This window comes from Erythrolamprus reginae, chromosome 6 (assembly GCF_031021105.1).
Source record: "Erythrolamprus reginae isolate rEryReg1 chromosome 6, rEryReg1.hap1, whole genome shotgun sequence".
Lineage (NCBI taxonomy): Eukaryota > Metazoa > Chordata > Lepidosauria > Squamata > Dipsadidae > Erythrolamprus > Erythrolamprus reginae.
Window position 1 is genome coordinate 69,004,549 of NC_091955.1, and position 14,498 is coordinate 69,019,046.

General features: G+C 39.1%; 2 protein-coding genes across 2 annotated transcripts in view; one reads left to right on the forward strand and one right to left on the reverse strand.

The window, feature by feature from the left end:
* The window catches only part of IL2RB (interleukin 2 receptor subunit beta), a 32,847-nt gene extending 19,336 nt beyond the window's left edge, over positions 1 to 13,511 (forward strand). Inside the window, exons 7-10 of the mRNA XM_070754825.1 lie at positions 796 to 970; positions 5,837 to 5,942; positions 7,914 to 7,998; positions 12,185 to 13,511. Of these exons, the coding sequence (XP_070610926.1) occupies positions 796 to 970; positions 5,837 to 5,942; positions 7,914 to 7,998; positions 12,185 to 12,925 (1,107 nt within the window). The 3' untranslated portion in view covers positions 12,926 to 13,511. The remainder of the gene's footprint in view (positions 1 to 795; positions 971 to 5,836; positions 5,943 to 7,913; positions 7,999 to 12,184) is intronic.
* The window catches only part of KCTD17 (potassium channel tetramerization domain containing 17), a 227,519-nt gene that overhangs the window by 86,695 nt on the left and 126,326 nt on the right, over positions 1 to 14,498 (reverse strand). The gene's annotated exons all lie outside the window — the stretch shown is intronic.

Here is a 14,498-nt window from a genome sequence, read left to right on the forward strand (position 1 = left end):
GTCGGTTGACACACTGATAAAGGGGGCAAGGCTTCAGTCATGTTGCTTCAAACTGCCCTGGTTTGCTTTTACATCCTCATGCACCCCAAATTTCACTGGTCTCCACTTACACTTTGAAGCCTCCAGGGTGATGTAGCTCATCTTAATATGCAAGGGTGCTAGGAAGACAAAATGGGGCAATGGGGAGAACTCTGAATAAAACCTTGGTGCTCCTCGGAGGAAGGAACTTTAAGTGGTAAAAATGAATCATTATTCCAATTTTAATCTAGATAAGATGCATCTTCAGTTGTTGCAAATTTTAAAAACAGAAGTGGGGCATTATTTCTATACTATTAGTCTATGGTGTTTCTTGTATTCATGGAGATCCATCCACAAATTCAGAAAGAACTGAATTCTCTAACTGAGCACTGCTGAAAGGTGTTGCATCCCTATAATACCCAAGTTCAGTGTGAACTGTAGACTATCATATACTGTATATAAGATAAAACTGTCTGGAAGCCATTGTAGGTTGGGCAATCTTCTGGTAGTCAATAGTTGCACTGTGTACTTTTGTGTATGAGTGTGCTTGCTTGTATGTTTTCCAGTCATTGAAATGTACAGTTAGTATTGCAGTAGTATCACTACAATGGCCAAAGCTGGAGTATTTAAAGGTGAGAGGAACATATTTTAAGCCTTAAGACCTATAACTAGAGGGCTATGGATTCTCCATCATATTTTGGTGGGAAATATGCAAATGTTATATATACTACAACTACGCACAACTCAAATATCATTACTTTTGGTTTAATTTTGCAGAATGACACAATCCTGTCCATAATTCAGGATCAGAAATGGCTAATACTGGAGAACCTTTCTCCTGACACAGTGTTCGAAGCAGCCATTCGTGTCAAAGTGAAACAGATGAAATTTTACAGCAGTATATGGAGTAGATGGAGCATGCCTCCTTTAAGATTTAGGACAGATCATGAAGGTAAGGTGCATAATAGACGTCTTGGGTCATCTCTAGAGAACATGTTGAGATGATAAGTTCCAAGGACATCATAAGTAGGAGACTCAAGAATGATGTTTAACAATAATACTTGGTCATAAAAAATGTTAAATAATAAATCTGGTGATAAGCATATAAGTTAATTTATTTTTATTTATTTTATTTATTTATTCATTTATTTTGTCCAATACATAATACACATTGAAGAGAATAGATATGTAGTAATATAAATAAAGAAAAGAATATAAGAAAAGATATAAAAGTATAGGAGAACATATATGAAAGGAAGAAAAGATAAATGAGATAAGGAGAGAGAATTGGACAGGGGACGGAAGGCACACTGGTGCACTTATGTACGCCCCTTACTGACATCTAAGGAACCTGGAGAGGTCAATCGTGGATAGTCTAAGGGAAAAATGTTGGGGGTTAGGGGTTGACACTACTGAGTCAGGTAATGAGTTCTATGCTTCAACAACTCGGTTGCTGAAGTCATATTTTTTACAGTCAAGTTTGGAGCGGTTAATATTAAGTTTGAATCTGTTGCGTGCTATTGTGTTGTTGCGATTGAAGCTGAAGTAGTCATTGACAGGTAGAACGTTGCAGCATATGATCTTGTGGGCAATACTTAGATCATGTTTTAGGCGACGTAGTTCTAAGCTTTCTAGACCTAGGATTGATAGTCTGCTTTCGTAGGGTATTCTGTTTCGAGTGGAGGAGTGAAGGGCTCTTCTAGTGAAGTATCTTTGGACATTTTCAAGGGTGTTGATGTCCAAGATGTGGTATGGGTTCCAGACAGATGAACTGTATTCAAGGATGGGTCTGGCAAAAGTTTTGTAGGCTCTGGTGAGTACTGTGAGATTGCCAGAGCAGAAGCTGCATAGGATCAGGTTAACAACTCTATAAGCCTTTTTGGCGATATTGTTGCAGTGGGCTTTAGCACTTAGGTCATTTGATACTAGTATTCCAAGGTCTTTTACTGAGTAGGGGTTGGCTGTGAGATTTTGTTTATTCAGTTTATATATGAGGTTCGGATTCTTTTTGCTGATGTGGAGGGTAGAACATTTGCTGGTTGATATTTGAAGTTGCCATGTGTTAAACCAATCTGAGACAAAGTCAAGGTCTTTTTGGAGAGTAGATGTGTTGTCCGTGGTGTTGAAAAGTTTTACATTGTCGATGAAAAGAACACAGTTACTTGTGATATGATCGCAGAGGTCGTTGATGTAGAGAATAGTTAGTTAGGATGTGGGAGGCAGTTTCAAGCAAGTAAACAAATCTGCAGTTTAATGTACAGCATGTTGAATGGGCAGATTCTTATGCATCTCACACATGCATTAAGTAGGGACAATTTCATGCCTGATTACATTTGAAGCAGAGGTGGGTTCCTCCCGATTCATATCAGTTCTGTTGAACTGGTAGTAACTTGGCGACATAAGTCGCTGAAATTCGAGCAACCCAGCCACGCCCCCGAGCCAGTTCTCTTGTTTTTTGCTTCTGTGCATGCTCAGCAGCTTTGTTCTAGCACTGCACATGCACATGCGTCATGTCCCTGAGCAAACCAACAGTGAAGACAACCGGAACCCATCCCTGGTTTGAAGGTGTTTACTCAAAAGCCTAGTTTTCTTAAAATATTGTATTTATATACTTGAGATTTTAGGCCGTGCTCACAACCCTTTTTATTAAGAATGAACACACTTCAGAAATGTATTTGTTATAATATTCATATAGTGCCATCTTTCATATGATTTCATATGGTTTATAATCCTAACATATTCTATAAAACAAAGCAGTGAACATTGTTTTAGAGAAACATTTCTAAAAACCACTTCCATTAAGCAAAACAAAGTAAAATTAAAATCTGAATTAGGGGTTGCTTCTGACTGGATCACAGGCATTCATCACATCTCTGCTGTTAATTAAAACAGCCAATTTTTTTCCAGCCTGAGTGGGGAAAAAAGTAGTTGAGCCCATTGATAGAAGTTAATGTGCCTCTTTTAAACTTTTGCCTTCAAAGACTGCTAAATGTCAGATGTATGAAAGATTGGATTCAAGTCAGGATGCAAAAAGTCTCATGAGCAATTTTTAATCAGTATACTTTTTCAGGATGTCATTTGGTTTCCCAACTTTTGGAGCTACAGCATACACCTGGAATTTATAAGAGCAAGTATGATAAAATGGTTACCAGTATGTGTTGAGTTAGATTGAACTAGGGCCATCTTTCTTTCATTGGGATATAAATCTAACACATAAATATTAGCTTCTATGTGGATTCCACTTTTTCACACAATAGCTGCTATTTTTACCCTAAAGTTAATGCGACCAAGAGTATCAATAGAGGAGGTTAAAAGGGAGGCTGGCAGAAACTGATAGTGTAACAAAAGTACGGGTGCTTAGTCATCCAGATGTGGCACCATCTCGAGTTTTCTGCTTTCCTGGTTCCCATGAGTGCCTCTGGGTATAGATGGATTTAGAATTGCAAATCAGTTATTTGACTTCAGAATGCTATGCTCCAACACTTACGTTAGATACAGACTGAAAGTACTCAAAGACAAGGAACTAGTTCACCAAAGTATTGCAAGTCAAAGGGAGAACATAAGATCCAAAAATGCTCAATAAATTACCACCTATAAATGCACAAGGAAGGAGACCATGATGATGGTTATAAAATAAATACAACACAACTCCAGTCCAAACATGGAAAGCATACGGTAGTAGCCAATCATCATTTTTTAATTTTTTTTAAGAAGGGTTTGGCAAGTCATATTCTTAGAAATAAAGATTGTGCTGAAGATTAGTATTTTCCTTTACCACGTCTCATATTATTGCGGAGGTGGTTAATCTCAAAAACAACAAAGAGCCCAATAGAAACCAATGAGTTTTCTGCAAGGATCTTGATGTACTTTGGGGCGGGCTGCTGTATACAACAACAGGGGATCAGTTCAAATCTTTAATCAACTATAGCAGCGATGCTGAGCCTAAGGCACGGGTGCCACAGGTGGCACACGGAGCCATTTCTGCTGGCACTCAAGCTGTTGCCCTAGCTCCAATGTGCATGTGTGTGCTGGCCAGCTGATTTTTGGCTCACAGAAGCTCTGGGAGGGCATTTTTGGCTTCCAGAGAACCTGCAGGGGGATGGGGGAGAGGGTTTTTACCCTCCCCCAGCTCCAGGGAAGCCTTTGGAGCCTGGAGAGAGCAAAACACTAGCATACTAGGCCCACCAGAAGTTGGGAAACAGGCTGTTTCTGGCCTCCAGAGGACCTCCAGAGAGCCTCCAGGGGACAGGGAATCTGTTTTTGCCATCTCCAGGCATTGAATTTTGGGTGTGGGCACGATAGCACTCACCCACGCTCTTTTGGCACCCAAGGAAAAGAGGTTTGCCATCACTGAACTATAGGATGGGTTGGAGCAGACAACACTTATCTCCTATAGCAGTGGTTCTCAATCTGGGGGTCGTGACCTAAGACCATGGAAACGAATGGTGTTAGGAACGAATACTTCTATTCTGTCGCCTTGGAACATATTTTTACAATCCAACCAATCAGGCATTTACAGTGGGGGTGTCCTCTGACCTTCCTGCCAATCAGCTTAAAGATGTGTTGGGAGAATTGGTGCTAGACTTATGGTTGGGGATCACCACAACCCAAGCAACTTTATTAAGGGGTCGCAGCATTAGAAAGTTTGAGAACCACTGTCCTATAAGCATGTAAGTCGTAGAAAGGATCATTGTCTCCTCTACCACTTGAAGGAAAAGCAAGACCAGAATAATTAGAGAATAATTACAAAGGCAATGCCAAAAGTTATCGTCCTCATATTCTGTTCGGGTCTGTGAGACCCAAAATCAAAGTTTGAGACCCTGTAAAAAATTGTGTGCCATTATTTTCACTTTTTATATATATTTGGCTAGAAATATTTGGAATATCCTTTTGAAAAGCAAGCACATGATAGCCAAACAACATTTTACTAAAAACAAGTAAGTTTGAAATTAACAGCATAATTTTTATATAAATTGAAATAATTGAACACGGGGAAGGGGAGACTTTTATGTGCAAAATAAACAAATATGCATCAATTTTTCCAGTTCAATTTTCATATCATTATGTTCAGAAATGTTCAAGCTACCAATCCCACACCAACTTTAGTAAAATAAGAACGCATTTTGCAAGCAAACCTATCCATAAACTGAAAACTATTTCACAAAAATGGGGGGGGGCACACAATTTATCAGTAAAATAAGCCAATAAGCATTAATTTTTTCATTTCAAATTTCATTTCAATGTGTGCAGAAATGTTCAAACTTGTTTCCAAGTGAAAAGAGCTTTCAAAAAGACCAAATATAAGTACCTAAAATGAACAATTTGCGGTCTGGGTCAAATAGACCTAGGAACATAGAAACATAGAAGACTGACGGCAGAAAAAGACCTCATGGTCCATCTAGTCTGCCCTTATACTATTTCCTATATTTTATCTTACAATGGATATATGTTTATCCCAGGCATGTTTAAATTCAGTTACTGTGGATTTACCAACCACGTCTGTTGGAAGTTTGTTCCAAGGATCTACTACTCTTTCAGTAAAATAATATTTTCTCATGTTGCCTTTGATCTTTCCCCCAACTAACTTCAGATTGTGTCCCCTTGTTCTTGTGTTCACTTTCCTATTATAACATTAGGGAATAATTTTGAGCAGAACATGGGGGTTAAACAAAATTTCAAGTCTGCAGTGTTGTATTGTGCTGTACACCCAAGAGCACATTTTGCTTTGCATAAGGAGTTTCCCTGTATATAGTCAGAAAATACCTTCTTATCTTCAGTGAATAGCTAATTTCTATTTTGTTTCTGGTTGTTTTTGTAGCATCACCACTAAATACACACCTTCTAGTTATTGGAGTCGTTGCTGGGAGTTTCATCATTTCCATCGTCATCATTTTGTTGGTGATTGTATCTTCAGAATCAAAACGGTAAAAGTGAGCTGAAAATTAATTTTGTCCTCTTGCTAGTTTTATTAAGAGCGTTGTCTCCTGGTCCACTAATGTAGGTTTCTACTTTGGCAATATTTCAAATTGATAAGGTGTATTTACACATAAATTAAGGGGTCCATGTAAAGACAGGAAAGTTTTGTTTATTTTTCAAAATAGCAATAGCACTTAGACTTATATACCACTTCACAGTGCTTTAATTGCACTCTCTAAGCAATTTTACAGAGTCAGCATATTTACAGCAGGATGAAGATTTCTTCGGAAAATATTGATTGACAATATGACCACATTCATTTATGTGACTACATGGACATTTCAGAAAGCAAATGTCTATGGAGATTCTCAGTCATTCAGGTCATGGTTTTCCTAAACGTGCTTTTTTCAAGAGGCAAGTGGACTTTGTGGGTTTTCTTTGAAGACATTTCTCTTCTCATCAAAGAAGCTTCTTCAGCTCTGACTGGATGATGGATCCTTCCATTCTACACCATCCAGTCAGAGCTGAAGAAACCTCTTGGATGAGAAGGAAAATGTCTTCAAGGAACACCAAAAAGTCCACTGAAAACAGATTTCAGAGAGCACTATGCAGAGGAATTCACCTTCAAAGAGACCTAAAATATCTTAAACCTGGTACAAATGTCCATAGAGTTGTTATGTAGAATTAATTTCATAGAAACCCAGGCTGATTATTATGATGGACATTCTAAAGCAGTTGATGTGGTCCAGATGTGGTAGCTGTAGCCCAATGCATATGGAGTGAGTCATGTAGGGGACAGGTACATTAAGGAATAAAAAAATGTGGTCTCTATCATCATATCTGTTCAATTGCATGAAATCATATGACTTAAATATTTCTTTGCTATGTGAAACAGAAGAAAGTTTTTAGGGGACTGTAGGCTAAAACATAGGAAGAATGGTTGCAAGAACTGGGCAAGGCTAGTTTAATGAAAAGAAGGACCAGGGGAGACAGTCTTCCAATATCTCAGGGGTTGCCACAAAGAAGAAGGAGTCAACCTATTCTCCAAAGCACCTGAGGGTAGCACAAGAAGCAATGGGTGGAAGCTGAACAAGGAGAGAAGCAACTTAGAAATAAGGAGAAATTTCCTGACAGAACAATTAATCAGTGGAACAGCTTGCCTCCAGAAGTTGTGAATGCTCCAACACTGGACATTTTTAAGCAGATGTTGGATAACCATCTGTCTGAAGTAGTGTAGGGTTTCCTGCCTAAGCAGGGGGTTGGACCAGAAGACCTCCAAGGTCCCTTCCAACTCTATTGTTATATTGTTATTGTTTTATCTTCCCTTCACCTTTTTGTGATAAAATAAGTGCTGTAACATTTGGTCCTTTGTTCCATCTGATTACATCTTTTAATTCTGAATATAGCTTGCATTTCACCTTTTTCTAATGAAAATATAACTCACTTTTCTGAAGTTCTGAAATCTTGCAATGCAGGATTTGTAATTTCTCATTATTGTGAATTTCTAAAGGGGAAAGAGGGTTTTTTTTTAATTAGAAATCAGATAGTGCCAATTCTATATTGCCTTCCTTTGTGAAATCATTCCTTCCATGATATCCGCTCTCAGGAAATATGGCCAGTCTCAGTCTAGAAATCAGAACAACATTGTAAATACATTTGAGAAACCCATACAACAGTTTGCCGCTATGTAATATGATAACCACAAAAATATCAACACCCAACCTCTAAGGTAGGGGTGTCAAACTTGCAACACGTTGTCATCTTTTCCCCCCTTTGCTAAATGGGGAATGGGCGTGGCCAGTGCGTCACACATCTGGCCAGTGGGCCACAAGTTTGACACCTTACTCTAAAGAATTCTGAGAAAGATACAAAAATTACTGTTCTGATCCAAATCTGCTGTTTCTCTGCTTGCTTGTGACTGTGCTCCAAGCTGTTACTTACAGTACTTTTCATTCTCTTCCAATATGCGCTTGATTTAGCTTTAAAAAGAAGTTTAATATCCATTTGCCAGATCCAGCTGAATTCTTTCCACCTCTCACTGGTATCCATGGAGGAGATATCCAGGTACAGTGTGTGTGCGTGTGTTTGTGTGTGTGTGTGAAATCAGCCTAGTCCTAATAAACAAATCTGTTTATTGTTTACTAACTGAATGCTGAAATTTGTTTAGCAGTAGGCAGTTGTCTTATTTATTTTATTAAAATTGTATATATATATAAGTGTGTGTCAAGAAAAAAAGCTAAATAATTAATTGTATGCATTCTTGTATCTATAGGATGTGCTGCTTTATCTTTTTTTTTAATACATTTTATTAATTTTCATAAAATGAACAAACAGACAAACATACATTTAACACAAAAAATGAGGTTGCATTTTCCCCGCTTCTTTCAAAAGTATAGATTTGAATACAGAAAAAATAATACATATTTAAAATTCAATTCATTGTTGTAAATATAAATAAATAATTTGTTTAACTTTTCATAATAATTCTTCATATATAAACTAATTCTAATATAGTTTTAAAATTCTTCTCATAATAGTTCTTCATATATAAACTAATTCTAATATACTGTACTTCTAAAATCATATTCTAATTAATTTTAATATAACATATAAATCTTATCTCTACAAAAATAGTTCACTCATTTATTTATTTGTTTATTTTAACCTTTTACTGTTTCTTCTTATTAATCCATATATAAACTTTGTTCCATGTTTCATAAAATTCCGTATCTTCTTGATCTTTTAACTGTCTTGTCATCATATCCATTTCAGCGCAATCCAATTTTTTTTTAATAACTTCTTCTTCTTTGGGGATGTCTTCCCCTTTCCAATTTTGCGCATATATTATCCTAGCCGCGGTCAAAATATGTATAACTAAATATAAAATTTCTTTCTTGTAAGTCTGGTTAGTAATTCCCAATAAGTAGAATTCCGGGGTTATTTCTATATCTTGTTTTACAATTTCTTTTATTATTTTTTCTATCATTTTCCAATAGCGTCTAGCTTTGCTACACATCCACCATTGATGGTAGTAAGACCCTATTTCCTTCTTACATTTCCAACATAATTCAATGGTTTTGAATTAATTGTACAATTCTGAAATATCCGTATTTCTATATATTTTGGGTTTCTCCAAACTATTGAGATACTTTGAAATGGGTTCTGTATAATTGTCATACATCCCTACATTTTACTTCAGTGTATGGATTTAGATTAAAATACATATTCAATATCGAGCTATCATATTAGCAAATTAGCAATGCAATTAATAAATTCAGGAGGACGAGCTTTCTCTAGTCCTTCCTCGGCTCCCCGGCAGCAGAGTTGGGTTCCTAACTTCCTACCAGTTCTAATTGGTTCTTTATAACCGTTAGTAAATCAGAGATGACATCATAGAACTGGTTCTGTCAGTGTCTCTGTCGGCGCCACCATCTTATATTTTGCTTCTGCGCATGTGCAGAAGCTAATTTTTGATTCTGCACATGCGCAGAAGCTGTTTTATTTATTACTGTGGGCATGCACATGCATGGCGCAACCCTGAGCGAACCGATAGCAAAAGGCCCTATCATATACGGACATGCTTTATTTTTGCATGTAGCTCCTATCTCTAAATAGTATAGAATCAAAACAGTCTGCAGGAACACTTTACTTAGTCACTATATCAGGGTTCCCCAAACTTGGCAACTTTTAAGACTTGTGGATTTCAACTCCCAGAATTCTCCAGCCAGCATATCCAGCTGGGGAATTCTGGGAGTTGAAGTCCACAAGTCTTAAAATTGCCACGTTTGAAGACCTCTGGGCTATAGTGACAATTAAAGTTGCACTTATGTCGCTACCACTAGCGTAATGAGAATCTATAATAGATGACAAAGGTCAATGGTTTGATAAAATCAAAGCAACCAAAATGATATCTAATATTCAAAACTTTACTTTCAAATTTAGGTCAAACCACATATTTTGCTGAAAAAAATATAATAAAAATAAACTAAACTGAGATGCCAATGTTGCTATTTTAGTTTTTATCAGAGTCATGCTAGCAGGAAATGTTTAGCTTTCTTTTTTCTTCTGAAACAAAACTGAAACAACAAATGGAAAATTGACTCCCCTCCTTGCCAATAACACTATTTAAATAACATTTAGCACTTAGATCAGGGGTGTCCAGGGATGGACTCCTACAGGTATGGTCAGGTACGCAGAACCAGTAGAAAAATTTGGGTCAGGTGCACAGAACCGGTAGAAAAATTTTGATTTTTTTTTTCTTTTTTTCCATTCTGGGCTCTGGGTATGTTTTTCCTATAGCAGTAAAAGAGGTTGAATGTATATAATTTTAGAAGACCTGTGCGTGCGTGTGTGTACATACACATTATATAGTAGATAATTTATTTTTTTGTGTGCCCGTGTTTAATATGTTTGTACACATATACAGTGATGCCTCTACTTAAGAATGCCTCTACTTAAGAACTTTTCTAGATAAAAACTGGGGGTTCAAGATTTTTTTGCATCTTCTTAAGAACCATTTTCCACTTAAGAACCCAAGCCAGTTTCCTGCCATTCCCCCTGGGTTTCTCTCTCTGGCACAGTGTATGGGAGTCAGCCTTGCGCCGGGCCTATGGGAAGTGCGTGTTCCTCCTCGCCACTTCATAGTCCCCGGCGAAGGTTTTTCTTATTTTGAATGTTCTGGGCGGGCCGACAAGGGGATGGGGAGCGCGCGCCTGCACACCCGCGCGCCCAACATTGAAAATCACCTTTGCCTGCCCCGCCTCTCCTGCAGCCCCGTCACTGACAGCCCAGGATGAAAGCGCTCACGGCAAAGGGACTGAGAGAGGGGTGGGGCGGGCATTCCCAAAGCACTCGGAGCGGCTAGCAGACAGATGAGGAGGACGAGAAGCCACAGCCGCCACCACCGCTGTGGGAGGAGCCATGTCCCAAGGCGGGAAGCGGAGGAGGAGAAAGAGAGGCAGATCGGGTGGGTGGGCGGGGGGCAGCGGCGAGAAGCCAGGGGTGCAAGGGGGCTGTAGGCACTGGGGGCGGCCGCGGCTCCTTGCGCGCTCTTGGAAAAGGGTGTGCAGGGGTGTTTTGGGGTGAGCGCACATGCACAGCTTAGAGTGAACAGTGGTCCAGCCACCTTGAATTCCTTTCTAATCTTAATTCCCACACTTTTCCCTTAACAGTCTCTTGACCAGTTTCTTGTAGTGAACCTAAACTTAAATTTCAAATACAAAGTTGTCCTACTTCAGTCCTCCCCATTCCAGTATTTTCTAGTTTTAACTCCAATGGTGGGTTGCTACCTGTACGCTCCAGAGCTCCATTCCGGTAGCGGCCTCCAGATTGCGCAATTTGCACACAACCACTCCGCTACTATCTTCGCCGGTTCGTTGGGTGGTGCCATCTTTTTTCCAAAATTTTGGGGCCTTTTTTGCTTCCTGCACATACACAGAAGCAAAACTTAGTAAGGGGACACTCACGCATAAGATTTTGGCAATGTCTTGCTTTCATGCATGGATCTGAATCAGCACATTGGTATGCAGGTAAGTTAAACCAGCCACTGGTTATGACCAGGCTGGTTGGAGCCAAAATATCTGGAAGACACCAGGTTGGGAGAGTTTGCTTTAGGGAACATGGCACATGATGTTGTTGTCTATGAAATACAGTGGTACCTCTACTTACAAACTTAATTCATTTCATGACCAGGTTCTTAAGTACAAAAGTTTGTAAGAAGAAGCAATTTTTCCCATAGGAATCAATGTAAAAGCAAATAATGTGTGCGACTGAGGAAACCACAGAGAGGGTAGAGGCCCTGTTTCCTCCCAGGAGATTCCTAGAGAGGCCCCACAGAGGCTTCTCCCCACCTTTTCTGGCCCTATTTCCTCCCAGGAGATTCCTAGAGAGGCCCCACTGAGGCTTCTCCCTGCCTTTTCCGGCCCTGTTTCATCCCAGGAGATTCCTAGAGAGGCTCCATGGAGGCTTCTCCCTGCCTTTCCCACTTACAGTTTCGGAGGCTCGGGTTTATAAGTGGAAAATGGTTCTTGAGAAGAGGCAAAAAAATCTTGAACATCTGGCCCTTATCTAGAAAATTTCGTAAGTAGAGGTGTTTATAGGTAGAGGTACCACTGTATACCAAACAGATAGGTGACAGGTCAATTGCTTGTAGAAATGGGATTTCTTGAACATCTATATGTTAAGGCATAAAGTTTTCACTGCGATTCGTTTTGTCTACTAATTCCCCTTTCTGTGCTTTTCCAACCAGCAGAAGTGGCTGTCCTCCCCAGCATCCATTACTTCCTTCCATATTACAGCTGAAGCTCCCAATATCTCTATGTTAGAGATAATGCAGAGTTGCAGCAAGAAGTCCTGTCTTCTCCTTCCTAAGGAATACTTCACAAACCTTGAGAATGCAACAGAGACCAGTGGTCATTCCTCAAGCAGCTGTTTTACGAACCGTGGCTATTTCTTTTTCCAACACCCTGATTCCCTTGAGATCGATCCCTGCAATGTGTATTTTACCTATGGTGCTCTGACTCGTAGTGAAAATAGTGGCTCCTCTTTCCACAAGGAGCTCCGTGAATCAAGTCATAATGTCTCGGCATCTACCGACATCGTGAGTAACCAGAAAAACAATGCTTTTCTTCAAGATTATTCAAAAGGCCGTCTTCTCTCAGGGGGTGACTTCCCAACAGTATCATCGGTAGAACTGAATGAGAACATAGAAGAGAGGATTCCTCTCGCCCTGTCTTCAAAATCCCCTGAGCAGTATTCCATAGATGATTCAAGTGAGCCCAAATCATCTAGCTACAATACTGACGGAATGGAATTACTCAAAAATGAAGACTTACCTAATAATGTTATGGGAAATAATAGGTTCATGTTTTCAAATCAAGGCCAATCCAATGATATCTGCAGAACTGCATCCTCCAGCCAGATCCCCAGTTCCTCAGATGCCTACCTGTCATTGCGGGATCTTCAGAGACATTATAGTCATCATTCTGTCTAAATCCACGATAGGAAGCCTCTTTTGGGAGCAATATAGTTTCTTGGTAGATATATCATTCATTTGCGCCAGTCAAGGGAGCAGAAATAGATCTCCATTCTTTTGACATGACTTCTAGTAAAAGAATGGATAGAAGATTTCATACTTTATAGCAGTGGTTCTCAACCTTGGGGTCGGGACCCCTTTGGAGGTTGAACAGTGAAGGGCTACCAAAATTTTTACTACCACACTGTGGGCGTGGCTTATGTAGGACGCCCTGCATTTTCTTTCAAAGTCTTTCCTTTTTAAAAATAATAATAATACTTTATTAGGTTATTTAAAAAAGGGAAAGGGGGGATGGGAGTACAAAAAGAGAAGTAGGAGAGGGATGGGGTAAACAATATTTTTATACAGTAGCTTATATATAATGTTGTATATACATTCCAAATATTTCTCTATATGTAATTTGTATTCAATATTCTTATTTGGATAATCTTATAACTGTAGTATTTAGTAGTCCAAGGGTGACGTGGAAAGAAAAGGTAGTTGGAGGTGGAATAGAAAAGAAAAGAAAGAGAAAACAAAGAGAAAGAAAGAAAAAAGAGAAAAAGAGAGGGGGGTAATACCTGCAAACTAGCAGGAATATGCATTGTGACCACATAGTTTGATTATGTTTGTCATTTTTGTGAGTGAGAAGTGTTTGTGAGTTATGATATTAGTAAGTTATTAGTAATTATCAAGTGGATTGAACTCAGACAGGGATTGTATTGATTTTGGTCCAAATTTCTATTGTATATACCTTATTTTGATTTATACTAAGAGATTTTGATTGGTTTTTGTTTTATTGTTTTTAAAGTTAGATAACCATCTGAACCATTTCTTCCAGGCCTTCTAGAACTCTGAATTGTTTTTCTTTTGTATTTCCATTGTTATTTTTGATAGTTCGGCACATTCCATAATTTTACTAATAATGGTTAAGTTTGTGCCTTCTTTTTTCCAATGCTGTGGGTATGTTAGTCTGGCGGCCGTTAGTATTTGAATAATAAGGTATCTGTCTTCTTTGCTTAGTTTCTGTTCTTTCAAAGTCTTTTAGTGCAACTTGGTGCTCTAGGGTGGAGCTCCATTTTCACTATGCCACTGCGTCCCCCCCCCGTCCAGCCAGTAGCCCACCCCTGGGGTCGAACGACCATTTCACAGGGGTTGCCTAAGACCATGGGAAAAGACAAATTTCCCATGATATTAGAAACTAAATCTTCTATTCTGGCGTCTCGGAACATATTTTTACAATTCAACCAATCAGGTGTTTACAGTGGGGATGTCCCCATGACCTCCTGCCAATCAGTTTAAAGCTCTGTTGGAAGAATTTGTGCTAGACTTACAGTTGGGGGTCACCACAACATGAGGAACTGTATTAAGGGGTCGCAGGTTGAGAACCACTGCTTTATAGGGATGTCATTCAGAGAAACCTGGCCAGAAAAGTTTAAGAGGAATGACACAACTCGCAGCAGCTAACTCACCATGGGACAACTCATTCAATGTGGAATAACTCAAGAGAGGGACAAGTAGAATTGCGGTTCACCCCAGTCTCAAGGATTTC